Here is a 14,463-nt window from a genome sequence, read left to right on the forward strand (position 1 = left end):
GCAATGACATCTAGATCGGGTAGTGAAGCCTAGTCAAGTTGACACATAAAATAAACCATCACAGGGGCGCCTAGGTGGCCCAGTCGGTTAAACGTCCACCTTTGGCTCAGGTCATGATCTCACAGTTTGAGTTCGAGCCCCGCGTCGGGCTCTGTGCTGACAGCTCGGAGCCTGGAGCCTGCTTCGGGTTCTGTGTCTCCCTCTCTCTCTGTCTCTCCCCCGCTCACGCTCTGCCTCTCTGTCTCTCAAAAAAGGTTGAAAACAAACAAACCATCACAGCAGCCGCACAGAAGGTGTGTTGTTGAACAAGTTATCACTTCAGGCAGCTGGAGCTGAGTCCTGCTGCGGAACCCTGGGAGTCAGTGTGGAGCACCCTCAGAGTTACCCCAGCCAAGGGATGAGGGACTGTGGCGGGGACCCGGGTTCTCTGGCACTTCTGGTCTGCCATGCGTGTGGGCGGAGCCACCAGAGAAAGCTCTCAGGAAAGGGGGTGAGGGTGCAAGCTGGGCTGGCAGCAGAGGAATGGGACGAGCCAAGAGGATGTGGGTGGGGCGCTGATACTGTCTTCTCCATCTTCCTGTGATCGTTTCTACCCAGACTTTCTCTGAGCTCAGCTAGCTCATCGCTGGCAAGAGGGTTCACACGCTGTCTTCTCCCCATGCCCACCCTTCCTAAGAGAGGGCAGCTCTCCCACCCGGGAGGAAGGCCAGGGAGGGCGCTGCCTGGGACGAGGCCCACTCAGCAGCTTCCCACCGCCATGTTGGTTTGCCTGGCCATGGCCTGGCTTGTCTTCCAGCAGTGCCCATCTCTAGCCCTGGACTTGCAGAACAGAAGGTGCAAATTCAGTCCATTTATACGTGTCCTTTCCTACTGTTTGGCTGTTGCCCAGGGAAATTGCAATCAGTAGAAAACAAGTGGGCCAGAGTTCAGTTCTGGATCATTGTGTCTGTTTGGTTCTGCTGTGTGTGCATGCAAAAAAATGTGACTTTTTGTTTTGCCTTTTTTTTTTTTTTTTTTTTGGTCAGAAAATGTAAAAAATACCCCAAGCACCAGTGTGGTTGGAATAGCCCTACCCTGGAGGTTAGGAGAGTTCTAGATTCGGCTCTGTGGTGGATGGCCCTCTGGCCAGGAGCAAGTCTGGCTCCCTTTTTGGGGACTCAGTTGTACATCTGAAAAATGAAGGTTTTGAGCTGGACGGTCCCTAGATTGCCCCAAAGCTTCGGCATTCTGTGTGTGCACCTCGCTACCTGCTGTCACCGAGGGAGTCGGTGTGTAACTCTCATGTGGGCTCCATGTTTGCTCTGTCACATTCCTTTCCCACAATGCATTCTTTCCTTCATAATATTGCCTGCGAGTATCCAGGTCTCAGGCCCCCCTGGTGACCCTGCCTGGCCTTGGCAATCGGCCGTTTGCCGAAATAAACAAGTTGGGGCAGACCGGCCCTTGCTGACCAGGAATCTGCCAGGGGGCATGGGAAGATCCCCGAGATGGCAGAGGCCCAGGAAAACCATTACACGCGTTAAAAATACGCCCTGTGGCAGCTGCAGAATGCCTGTCCCGGTCACTTTCCTCCTTCCTTGCTTGTACGTATCCTGGTGGCTGATCCCTTTGATGCTATTAAAAGCCAGAGTCATCCCTGCTGCCCTGCTTCACAGACTTAAATGTGGGCAGATGTGAGTGCTTATTACCGGTGCAAGAGCCCCAGGTTCTAAGGGGCTGGTTTGTGGAGACAGGGCCTGGGCACGGTTTCCCATGGCCTCATCTGGTAATTTTGGGGACAGAACGTTCCCTCTCTCTCACTTGAAAAACGCCACATCCCCCGGAATCCCCAAAGCAGTTAAAAAATAAAAAGTATCACAGAGGACTGATCTCTGACGCAGGGTTCTGTGGTGCAGAAAAGCAGCGAGCTGGGTCCATTGACCCCACAGCCCTATTTGCCGAATGAAACACATTGTTGTAGGGTTACTGACTCTGAACTAATGGAAGTAAAGCCTTTTGGGTTTGTCCAACGTGCATTCTATGTTGTGACCATCTTTTTTTTTTTTTTTGGATGTTTATTTATTTTTGAAAGAGAAAGAGAGCACACGCAAGTGGGGGAAGGGAAGAGAGTGAGAGGGACAGAGGATCCGAAGCAGGCTCCAGGCTCCGTGCTGACAGCAGAGAGCCCCGTACGGGGCTCGAACATCTGAACTGTGAGATTATGACCTGAGCCGGAGTAGGTTGCTTAACTGACTGAGCCACCCAGGTGGCCCTATATTGTAACCAACTTTTTTTTTTTTTAAGTTCCAGACCGTGTCACCCTTGCTTTTGCCATCTGCCATCACACATTCAGGTATAGGTGGAGTTTTTGTCTTCAAGAGTGCATTGCAGTATCCCTGAGTTCAGGCCCCACAGTGGTCATGGTTTTGTTGGAACGATGGGCACTGTAATATACATACGTGATCGGTATCCTCACCTACTTGGGAATGAAGTCAGCTTTAGGCTATGTCTGAGTTTCTGTGAGCGTAAGCACCATGAGGGCAGGGCTTTGCCTGCATGGTTCATGTCCCATGTCACATGCCTTTAATAGTGCCTGGCACGTAGTCAGTGCCGGGTGGACCTGATGTCACATGGTCCAAGAGATGTAGCAGTTAGAGAGCACGACTAGGGGCGCCTGGGTGGCTCAGTTGGTTAAGCGTCTGACTTCGGCTCAGGTCATAGTCTCTCAGTTCAAGGGTTCATGCCCTGCATCGGGCTCTGTGCTGACAGCTCAGAGCCTAGAGCCTGCTTCGGATTCTGTGTCTCCCTCTCTCTACCCCTTCCCCAGCTTATACTCTGTCTCTCTCTCTCTCTCTCAAAAATAAATGAATATTGGGGCGCCTGGGTGGCTCAGTTGGTTAAGCGTCTGACCTCGGCTCAGGTCGTGATCTCGCGGTTCGTGAGTTTGAGCCCCGTGTCCGGCTCTGTGCTGACAGCTCAGAGCCTGGAGCCTGCTTCAGATTCTGTGTCTCCCTCTCTCTGACCCTCCCCCGTTCATGCTCTGTCTCTCTCTGTCTCAAAAAAAACAAAAGAAACAAAACGTTAAAAAAAATTTTTAAAAATAAATGAATATTAAAAAAAAAATTTGGAGAGCACGACTCAGCATCTGTGAATTACTGGGTGATTGCTCCCTGTGTAGGGCATATGCCCCATTGCTTTATAGGAATCAGGATAACGTGCAGCCATGATCATTTCTGCAGATTTTAGTAATAGGCTACAGGTTCACCATGGTATCCCCTTTTCAGGATGCTGTGTTGAGTACAGCTAATTGTTGATGCGTATATCGGTGACTCAGTTGGTAGCTCATGGGGTGTAAGCGAGGGAGAGCCAGGGAGTGTGGCACACAGAGCATCACCAGGGAGGCGGGGGGCAGCCTGGGTGCGTGTTGATTCTGTGAGGGCCCTGGCTGCATGCTTCTCTCCACGAAGGTGTTGACTTGGGGCGGCCGTCCTCTGTGCTGTGGAGGGCTAGGTGGTGTGTGAAATGTGCTCGTGAGCCTGTGAGGGGGCACCGAGGTGGCCTTCTGTGAGTGCTGACATCTTGACCTTATTTATTGGCAGGCCTCAATTACGTTCTGACGGCTGATGTGGCCAAAAAGGCAAAGGGCCAGTTGCCCAGGGTCTACTTTGTGTTGCTGGGCGAGCCCGTGGGTCAGGTCACAGAGAAGCTGCAGCTGGTCCACATGGAGGAGATGTGTCACCACTACGTGGCCCACGTGAAGGTCAGTCCTCTTTTTTATTCTCAAGCCTTAATCCCTGTGGGTATTCGTTGCACGCTCGTGGGAACTACTTTTGTTGGGTGTTATGAACTCTCTGACTCCTGACACTTTATTTCACAAAAAGGAGAACATTCATTTTTTTTTTCAACTTGGAGCCCGACAGCCCTTTTATTTATCTTACTGTGCTGGTCTTAGCCTCGGAGGCAGGGGCGGGGGGTCATGGTGGGCCAGGAGACCAGTGACACTCTCAGACCTTGACTTGTCCTTTTGGGAGGCTTCTCGTCCTCTTCCCTCTTCGAAGCTTGGCAGTCTTGTCAGAGGAGAGCTGTGGAAGCACGTGTGTCTGGCTCTGCAGTGGTCCTGGATCACACCTCGCCTGATGGCTTCCTCAGTGGTCCACTGCATGTTAGTGCATAGTCATGGCTAAGGTATTTTAAAACTAGTTGGGCTAGGTTTTATCCCTTGATTACTTTCTGTTTATTTTAGGAGTGCTTTTTTTGGCCCCTTTTCCCTCGTACTCTAAATAAACTTTCAAGTATTTTTTTCCTCTTGAGAGTGTTTGTTAAATACACTTTGCTGCTAATTCCGGATGCCAGGCTTTGATTAGCTACAGGGCGGCCTCTGTGTAGACAGGTGCCGGCAGGGTGGGGGTCCCAGTGGTGCCCAATCCTGCAGCCGTGGCTAGGTGCCAACCCACTGGCAGAGAGCACGGGAGATAGAACGACCCATGTGAACCGGCCACATGGGTGCAAAATGGATGTGGGTTTTGGAGTCCCACAGACCTGGTGTGCGTCCTGCTGGGTGGTGCTTTGACCTCCGTGTGTCTTAGTTTCTGCGTCTCTAAAGTGGGCACGTATACCTGAAGGGCCTTGGGCGGAGTCTGACTCCCAGCAGGCACTTGGCATTATTATTTGTTTGGGCCATATGTAGCTGCCAATATTCTGACATTCTTGACTTACAAAACTGGTATTTTCATGTAGTTCAACCTAATATTAGCCCGTGGCTTTCTGGACGAGAGTAAAAATAGTCCGCAGAGTAGAGTCTCATTCCATTATTGAGTTGTTGGTGCCGGAGCAGGAGGGTAACAGCTGCTTCTTGATGCTTCTGGATCGTATGTAGAGAAATGCCCCACACGCCCATGGCACTCGGTCTGGCCCAGAGCCCATGCGTCCGTGCCCCTGAGATGCTTTTCAGTGGGGTTGGGCTATGTCTCTTGCCAGGACTCGTGCCGGGGCCTGCCCAGACCAGCAGCCCTATGGCCCGGGTGAAGGCCATTTATAAAGTGTTGAGCCAGCCAGCCCCTCATGCCTCTAGGTCTTAGGTTACATTAGTTCGTGGGTGCCCTTGGGGGTGGGGGGCTGCCCAGGACAGGCTGCGACACCTTTAAGTGCCTATGCTTGGTGTGTCCATACTTCCCAGAGATGGGACATCTGCCCTCGGCTTCCTCGTGCTGGGTCTCTTCCACAAATGCTTTCCTTCAGGGCTCTTTGCGACCTCTCGCTTTGGTTGAAGGGTTGCCCTTCATGTCAGGCCTCAAGATGGGGCCACAAAGAGCCTGCAGGCCTTTGCAAAGTGCACTCAGGGAACAGCAATGATGAGGTGATGAGGTGTCAGCTGGGGGCAGGGCTGTTTCCGTGGTGGCCTCTGGGGGTAACGAGGGGGGCAGAGCAGGGCTGCCCAAGGCTGTTGGTCCGGCTGCTTCCTGATAGCCGAGGTTGCCAGAGTTTAGCAAATAAACATAAAGCCTTCCTAGTTAAATTCACTAATAAACAGCATATTTATATATACATGACCCAGCAGTAGCACTGCTAGGAATTGACCCAAGGGATAGAGGAGTGCTGATGCATAGGGGCACTTGTACCCCAATGTTTATAGCAGCACTTTCAACAAACGCCAAATTATGGAAAGAGCCTAAATGTCCATCAACTGACGAATGGATAAAGAAATTGTGGTTTATATACACAATGGAGTACTACGTGGCAATGAGAAAGAATGAAATATGGCCTTTTGTAGCAACGTGGACGGAACTGGAGAGTGTGATGCTAAGTGAAATAAGCCATACAGAGAAAGATACCATATGTTTTCACTCTTATGTGGATCCTGAGAAACTTAACAGAAACCCATGGGGGAGGGGGAGGAGGAAAAAAAAAGAGGTTAGAGTGGGAGAGAGACTCTTAAAAACTGAGAACAAACTGAGGGTTGATAGGGGGTGGGAGGGAGGGGAGGGTGGGTATCGAGGAGGACACCTGTTGGGATGAGCACTGGGTATTGTATGGAAACCAATTTGACAATAAATTTCATATATTGAAAAAAATAAATAAAAATAAAAAATAAAAATATATATATACACACATATATATGTGTGTGTGTGTACGTATGTGTGTATATATGTGTATATGTGTATATATGTATATATTAGTGGAAGCGTAGCCCAAATAGTGCATGGGATATACGTACTAAAAATTATTTGTTTATCTGAAATTCAGATTTAACCGGGCATCCTGTTGGAAGGGTGGGAATGTGGACTTGGGAGCCTGCCTCTGGAGCTAAACATACATAGTTGTGGATTAATTGCAAAGAGTTCTTTCATATTTAAGTGTCATTTTCTTTTACTTCTGTGTCCGCGTATAGAACCCAAAAAGAATTAAAAGACAAAGAAAATCTAAAAACACAAAAGAACCATGGCCGTCAAGAAGAGAGACTAAGGGGGCGGTCAGAAGATTGGGGAGGGTGAGGGCAGCCCGGGAGGGCAGTGCGAGCACATACCTGTATGTGATGATTTGGGTCGTCTTCGGGAGGAGCGAGAGAACAGTCTAGTACATTGGACCTAGAGAAATTAGGACATGATTAATACTTGACCGTCTTCTCACGTGAGGACATGGGGCTGGTGGGATGCTTGAGGAAGGCTCGTGCCTCTGTGGCCTTTATGGTTCAAGAAGCAGCATCCCTGTTAAATGGCGCTCAGGTGGCTGATGATTTATATCCACTGAGAAAATGTATTGATCTCTTGTTGTCTGGGCCATAGCAGAGGACCCTGGTGAATGGCAGAGTGAGCCAGTGAGGGCGAGCCCTGGGGAGCTGGCTGGCTGTCCATGGTGTGGCCCAGTGGCCCAGCCGGCCGAGGAGGCAGAAGGCCTGGCCCTGGTTTGTCCATCATGGGAAAACAGCTGGGGGAGCCGTGGCTCTTGTGGGAGTTGAGGCAGGCGACAGGATGGGGAGGGAGAGGCAGGGGGCAGCCTCCTGAAGCAGGGGCTGGAGGGGGGGTGCTGGCCGTCCGGGGACGAGGGCTTGGTGTAGCCTCTGCCGCAAGTGGAACCTCCTCGATGGGCTGGCTCTCAGCTTTGCAGACATTGACGGAAGGTAAATAAAAGCGCTCTGGCTTATCGCACACCATATGGCCAGCAGACAGTGAGGCAGGCGCTAAGGGCTGGGCGTGTTTTGTTTAGGCTATCTTTAGGTATTTTTTTCTTTTTTGCTTTAAGCCTATTCCAATCTTTTTTTTTTTTTTCCTTCTTTTCCCTAGAAGTTTTCCTTCCATATATGGCGATAAATATCTCTATTGTAGAAGACTGTTTGAGCTAACACCTGCCCCCCCCCCCCCCCCCAGGCTAGCTGTGTTGTCCCACGCTTTGTTCCCTTCTCGGCCCTGGTGGGGCCTCCAGCAGGGACGGGATTTGGTGATAAGTCCCATCCTCCTCGGGGTCTGTTCTCAAGACCTCGCTGTGGCCCGCAGAGCAGAGGCGGTTCTGGCTGCTTCCCTGGCCTCTCTGCCTCAGAGTCCACATGCCCCGATTTAACTCCCCTCCTCCCCCAGAGCAGCCCAGTTTGGGGGATGGCTCCAAGCCTCTCAGGGGTCTTTCCTGTCACTGGAGGAAAGCCATTCAGCCTCGGTGCTCCCCACAACCTGCCCTCGGCTCGCACTTCTAGACGCATCGTCTGCATCACGTCATGTGTGCTCTGAGCTCCTGTCAAGGTGAACTGACTCCTTTTCTTCTGGAACGTGCCTCTCAAGCCTCCACATCTCGGTTCTCATGTTCACCCCAGCATTTCTGGCACCTCGGTGATCATATCCATGGATATAACCACCTACATGGTTGTTGCTTTTTTTTTTTTTTTTTTTTTATCTCAAACACATGCCTCCCGTGGTATTTTATTTCATATTTTTTTATTTAAATCAGCTGGCTTTTTGCCTCCAGTAGAATAACTTGAAACGGAAACTTTGGACCCTCGTGTATGCAGAAAACGCACGATTGCGTACCAAACAGAAAGTAACTGTAAAAATAAATACGTTGAAGACACAACAGCGTCCTCAGATTCTAACTGGATTTCATCCTTTGCCAAAGTCTGGGGAGAAGTGGCCCACTCTTCCTATGTACGAGGAGGGGAAATTTTGGAGTGCTAGGGACGTGTCAAGGACGTAGTGGACACCACACCGAACTGACCGGAGGGGTACTCCCTGGGGGATGACTTGCCAAACGTGTGGGTCCCGAGATAGCCCTGTGGAAAGCCGTGTCTTGGGCCCTGTCTGGGAAGGCCTGGCCGTGCTCTGCTTTGCTTGGATCCACCTCCCCCACCCCTTGCCTGCTGAGGGTTGTCTGTTCAAGGCTCCGTCGGGCCACGGCCGGCCGCTGCCGTGGGCCCTGGGGATGCCGCCATCAGCCGCCTGTGTCCCGGGAGCTTGTCCTGATTCCTGCTTTGGGGACGAAAGGCACAGAACAAATGCTGGTCCCGCCGAGCCTCGTTGAAGTGACTGATTGGTCGGCTGGAGCCCGACGGTCCCAGGGGGCATCCGGTCGGAGTGGGGACTGCCCGCCTCCCCGGGAACCTGCTGCTGGGAGCTGGTGGCATGACGCAGCAGGGAAGAGTTGCAGGCCAGTGGCCCCAGCTGAAGACCGAGCAAGCATGGCCCGTCACTCCCCCCTTGTTTCCCGGCGCGCGTGTGTTCCCCGGGGTGGCACCTGGGCTCCGCCCTCAAGTCCCGCACAGTGTCTGGAGAAGCCAGGCCTTGGACTCTGGATGCGTGTGAGTGCCGGGCAGGTGAGAGCCTCCTCAGGAGTCAGAGAGCAGGGCAGCGGCCGGAACTCTCCAGGGAGGTCGGGGGAGGCCGGGGTACAGGGTCAGTTACGTCATTCCCAACCGTGAGGACCGGCGACCCCTCTAGAGGCCTTCGGAAAACCTTCAGTGAGCAAAGCCGTGTGTCAGACACTGTCAGGAGAGCCAAGAACTAGGATTAATGGGACGAGGGGAAAACCCCCGACCCCGCACCAGACAAGGGAGTATGAATGCGCACGGGCTTTCCTGGGGAGCTGCAGATGTCCACGCGGCTGTGCTTTCGTGTCGTGGGAGGGTTTTTTCAGCAGAGTTCAAACCCTAAGATACCGTAGCCCCTTTGTCGTTGGTAGGGCCAGATGGTCGGCCTGGTCTGGCAAAGGGCAGGGCGTCTCTGGCCACCGGGTCTCCTCAGAGGTCACGCCTCGGGCTCTGCCCAGGTGGTCCAGTCTGTTTCCGTTCTCACATCCAACAAGATGCCTCTGACCGAGCTCCGGTCACACGACGGGCTGTGCTTTGGCAGGGCCTTTGGAGCTCCTGGGTGCAGCGGTCAGATGTTAGAGGGCTTTATTTCCTTTCCTATGAAGCACATAGTTAAGGGAAATTTCAGCTGGATGTGTAAGAACTCCATGAGGAAGAGGAGAAAGGAAAACGGCAACATTTCCTTCTTTATCTGGAAAGTAGCACGCTGAATCTTTTTGGTCATCTGGGTGAGTGAAAGAAATAGCTAAAAAAAAAAAGTTGTAGGATTTGGAGAAAAGAGATATAGATCGATAGATGGAGGAAGTCATCTTAAGGCTTATTTGAATTCCTAGTCGCTGTCCATACTTAAAAAAATTTTTAACTGTACCAAAAGGTACACGGAGAAGGGACGTATCTCAGCCATTCTGTTTCTCTTCAAGAGGCAGCCGTGGTTCCGGTTTCCTGTGTGTGTTTCAAGAGCTTGTCAACAAATGCACAAAGTTGTGTGCCTACGTCCCCTTTTCACGTCCCTGGAAGCATGCAGTGGCAGACTGCTGAGCGGCTTGCATTTTCCTTTTAGAATTTCCAGTTACACGGAGAAGCAGATTTTGGTAAATGTGTACAATGGAATACTACTCAGCAGTAGCAAAGAACTACTGATGCGTGTGACAACACGTGTATGCGTGTATAACGTGCAATAACGTGTGTGTGCATTGATGCAATAACACGACCAAACCCCAAAGCATTACGCTAAGTGAAAGAAGCCGGACATAAAACACTACTTGTACTGTGGTTCCATTCATACGACATTGTAGAAAAGGCCAACTACAGAGACAGAAAGCAGATCAGTAGTTTCCGGGGGCCAGGGATGGGGAGGAGATGGGGATAATTAACTGCATAGAGGCAAGAGGGACCTTTCTGGGGGGATGAAAATATTCTGGATCATGACTGTGGTGACGGTTATATGATCAACTACATTTATTACAGCTCATCACAGTGTATAGTTAAACTTGGTAAATGTTACTGTATATAGATTTTATTTCAACCAAACTTTTTTTTTTTTTTTTTTTAAGGCATCTTGAGGGTTGTTCCATATTGGTGCACGAAATTTCCCTGTTCTTTTCCATGGCTGCCTGGTGTTCTGTTGAAAGACTATCCCTTCTTTTATTTAACCTGCCCAGAGGATTTTCTAAATGCCAGCTCCAGGGGTGCCTGGGTGGCTCAATCGGTTGAGCGTCCGACTTCAGCTCAGGTCCTGATCTCGTAGTTTGTGAGTTCGAGCCCCGCGTCTGGCTCTGTGCTGACCGCTCAGAGCCTGGAGGCTGCTTCGGATTCTGTGTCTCCCTCTCTCTCTCTGCTCTTCCCCTGCTCACGCTCTGTCTCTCTCAAAAATAAATAAACTGTTAAATAAATAAATAAGCCAACTCCAAGCTCACTTCACCTGGAGTTTGTAGGTTAGTAAGCTCACTTTGCTTCTCTTGATGTGGCGCACGGTCCCTTTTCAGAAGACCCTCAGCCTGCCTGGGGAGGCGGGATAGCCCTTAAACATGCAAGAAACGTCCCCTCCAGCTGCAGTCATTTCTTCTTCCCCACTTTGAGTCTATAGTGTCCCGGTTGAGGGCTTGCTAGGACCCCTGAAGAGGACAGATGGAGGGGCCCTGGTGGTCTCTGAGGTGGCCTTGGACACATGTCCTGCCTGAGAAGGGTGAGCCTTTCAACTGTGGCATGCCCGAGGAAAACTGAGGGTATCTTTCTTCATGCCTGCAGCGAGCTTTCTGCCTTTGTCAGGTTCTCGTTGGCTGTAGGTGGCACAGGTAGCCTGAGTGTTTGTTGAAGACATGCTATAACGTGGGGCAGGGGACGCGGGGAGGCTGAGGTGGCTGGAATTGATAGGTGGGAAGGAAGCTGCCATCACTGTTCAGCCCCGTTGCAAAGTGGCTCATGTGATGCACTCTGGTCACGCAGATGTCACAAGGAACTGGTGGCTGGGCTTTGGAGCCCGTGCTTGAATTCAACCCCCGGAGTGTGGTTCCTCTGGCGACCTCCTCCAGGAGAGTGTTGTGGAGAGCTGGGGGGCACACCGGGGAGTGATCAAGAATTGAAGGGGTGTGGTGGACGTTCCACAGGGGTGTTGCTATCCTCTGTGAGTACCATTTGGCCATTGATTTCTTTGCTGGGTGGACTGAAGGGTCCTTGGTCTTCTGCGTTTGGACAGTGTCACCGGAGACCTTGGGATCAGTGACGGAAGCTCTGAAGGTACAATAATTCTCATACAACGGCTTTGCCCACCTCAATTTTTTTTTTTTCCTGGAAACAAGGCCGATATAAATACAGAGGCATGGCGTCGACGCTGATGGTTTTATCGTAGGCTTTTTTTTTTTTTTTTTTTTTTTGGTATGTTGTATGAGACAAGCCTTATATCAATTGCGGCTGAAGTCCTCATTTGAGGAGACAACTTTCTGTTCGTTGTTATTTACTCTGGATTTACCTGTATGTTGTCGATGCCCTTAGAGCACTACTATTCTTTTGAAGTCACACTTGATGATGTGTTTTGTCTTCCTGGTTTTGTCCCTCTATTTGAGATACGATTTTCAAGGGTTACAAGGATTTTCTTTACCCCCTCAAACCTAAACCTTACGTGTTTATTGTAAAAGTGATTTCTTTCAAAGTGATCGTCTCTTAGTAGTTCATGTTTTGGAATTTCCTCCATGGCTTATTTATTCCCTTTTTTTTAAAAATTAAGATATAATTGACATAGCACATTATATTAGTTTTAGGTGTACTTAATGATTTGCCATATGTATACATTGCAAAATGCTCACTACAGTAAGTACAGTTAACATCTGTCACCACATTTAGTTACACATTTATTTAAGATTTAGTCTCTTAGCAACTTTCAAAAATACAGTACAGTATTATTGCCTATAGCATATGCTGTGCATTATATCCCCAGGGCTTATTTATTTTAAAACTGGAAATTTATGCCTTTTGACCTCCTTTGCCCATTTTACCTACCCACCCCCATCTCGAGTAATCACCAGTCTGTTCTCTGTGAATTTTGTTTTAGATTTCACATATACGTGAGATCACAAGGCATTCGTCTTATTCTGTATTATTTCACTCAGCATAATGCTCTCAAGGTCCATCTGTGTGGCTGCAAATGGTAGGATTTCCATCTTTTTTTTTTTTTTTATGGCTGAGGAGTAAATTCTTATTTGTGTGTGTGTGTGTGTGTGTGTGTGTGTGTAGACATACTACCTCGTCTTGATCCGGTCACTCATCCCTGGACACTTAAATTGCTTCCATGTCTTGGCTGTTGTAAATAATGCTGCAGTGAATATAGGGGTGCAGATATCTTTTCAAATTAGTGTTTTTGTTTTTTCTGGGTGAATACCCAGAATTGGAATTAGTAGATCATACGGTAATTCTGTTTTTAAATATTCACTTTTAATTGTGGTAAACTTTTGGAGTTGACTTAAAATTTTTTTTAAGTTTATTTATTTTGAGAGTGGGGGGCAGAGAGAGTGTGCACGTGGGAGAGGAGCAGAGAGAGAGGGAGAGAGAGAATCTCAAGCAGGCTCTATGCGGTCTGCACAGAGCCCGACACGGGCTAGGTCTCATGAACCACGAGGTCGTGTCCTGAGCTGAAATCAAAGTTGGAGGCTCAACTGGCTGAGCCACTCAGATGCCCCAGAGTGAACTTGAATTTTGAAAGCAGCAGGATTTCTCTGTGATCCTCTCCAGTAGATAATAGTCTATTTGTCAAAGAGTGGGATGTGATAATACCGAAATTAGTAGTAAAGAATTTGGTAAGTACACCCCCTTTGAAAGTGGTTCTCACTAAGAGAATTGCCACGAGATTGGACATTCGGAGTAAAGATAACGGAAGCTGCAAACACAGTCACTGTCTGACTGCTTTTAATCTTCGTTTTCTTCTCACACTAATGTGAGAGGTAGTGATTGCTGGTATCCTTATTTGGGGCAGTTAAAAGACAAGGCATAAAGGAGTCAAGGAACTTGCTCGTACCTTACAGCTGACTAGGAGCAGAGGTGCGATTTGAACCCAGCAAGTGGGGTTCCCAAGGCTGGGCCCTTCATTACCACACTGTAGCACCTCTCGTAAGTGTAAGCCACAGCCAACCCAGGACTTTTATGCCACGCCCTCTTGGCTTGGCGTGGACAAAGAGGCTGTGTAATTTGCCCAAGATTGCAAAGCTCTCCGTTTATTGGGAGGAGCACATGGCCACCACGGGTAACAGCTTTCGATGACCACATCGTGGAGCTGTGGTGTGCTCGTAATGTGTAACAACCAGCGCTCGGGGGAGAGGACCTGACTTAGAGCGTTCTGCCTGTTTCCCTGGTATAAATACTCCCACCGTGGCTGATGTCATTGTATCAATGTGACATCATTGCGCTAGGAAGAGATGTACCGTAGTGTGTTATTGTATAGTATTTCTACCACACATGAGGGAACATGCCAGATCTGATAACCTTAAGACCATAGATAATAGTAAAGCATAATAAAATAATTAGGAAGTGGTGAGTCTTGAGTATTTATTATCCTTCTTTAACTTAATTCATTTGATGGTAAGCTTATGCAAGTTAAGAATGGCTGTTTTAACCACTGCTCATGCGCTTTCTGAAAATTGAACAATTGGCTCTTGCAAGCCCGCTACAGAACGTTCCGCTGGCTGTGACCACTGTGTCTGCTGTGTTTGTCTCTAAGCTGGTCACATCACTCAAGTCCTGCCTTACACACAGATGTTTGGTTATCGGCGTCTTTTCATTGTTGTTTCCTGTGGTTTTTGAGATGGACAAATAATCAGAAAGTCAATCTGTGGGGTTAGTTTAACTACCAGACCACGGCTCTTCTATTTGTACATTGGGTTCAGAGACACTCTGTGTTTTGATGGAAACTGTTAGGTAGTTTCCTAGTTTCCATTCAAAATAATGAAAAAGATTTTATTTAAGTTTATCGAGGTAGCCTCTCCTCACTCCCTACCCCATGTATGCATGTTGGGGTTCTGTTCAGCAACCCTTTACACACCAAAGAATCATGGGCTGACTGTGGAGTTGTCTTGGAGGAGGGGAAGGGCCTGGGACAGGGGAGATGATCTCCCTTAGGCCAGTTTAAACCCTGGGAATCCCATCACCTCTGGAGACTTGAGTTCGGCCCAGTCCTGATTAGCGTGGGTTGGGTTGGCCGCTTTCTTCAG

The 14,463-nt window shown here is 49.4% G+C and overlaps 1 protein-coding gene across 5 annotated transcripts in view; it reads left to right on the forward strand.

Moving 5' to 3' along the window:
* The window catches only part of ITGA9 (integrin subunit alpha 9), a 368,133-nt gene that overhangs the window by 85,178 nt on the left and 268,492 nt on the right, over positions 1 to 14,463 (forward strand). For all 5 annotated transcript variants that reach the window (XR_007155622.1, XR_007155623.1, XM_047875114.1 and 2 more), the window contains exon 15: positions 3,579 to 3,739. Coding sequence is in view for 3 of the 5 variants with exons in the window: in XM_047875114.1 (XP_047731070.1) it covers positions 3,579 to 3,739 (161 nt within the window). In the remaining 2 variants the exon portion in view is untranslated. The remainder of the gene's footprint in view (positions 1 to 3,578; positions 3,740 to 14,463) is intronic.

The sequence above is a fragment of the Prionailurus viverrinus genome, chromosome C2 (genome assembly GCF_022837055.1).
Source record: "Prionailurus viverrinus isolate Anna chromosome C2, UM_Priviv_1.0, whole genome shotgun sequence".
NCBI lineage: Eukaryota > Metazoa > Chordata > Mammalia > Carnivora > Felidae > Prionailurus > Prionailurus viverrinus.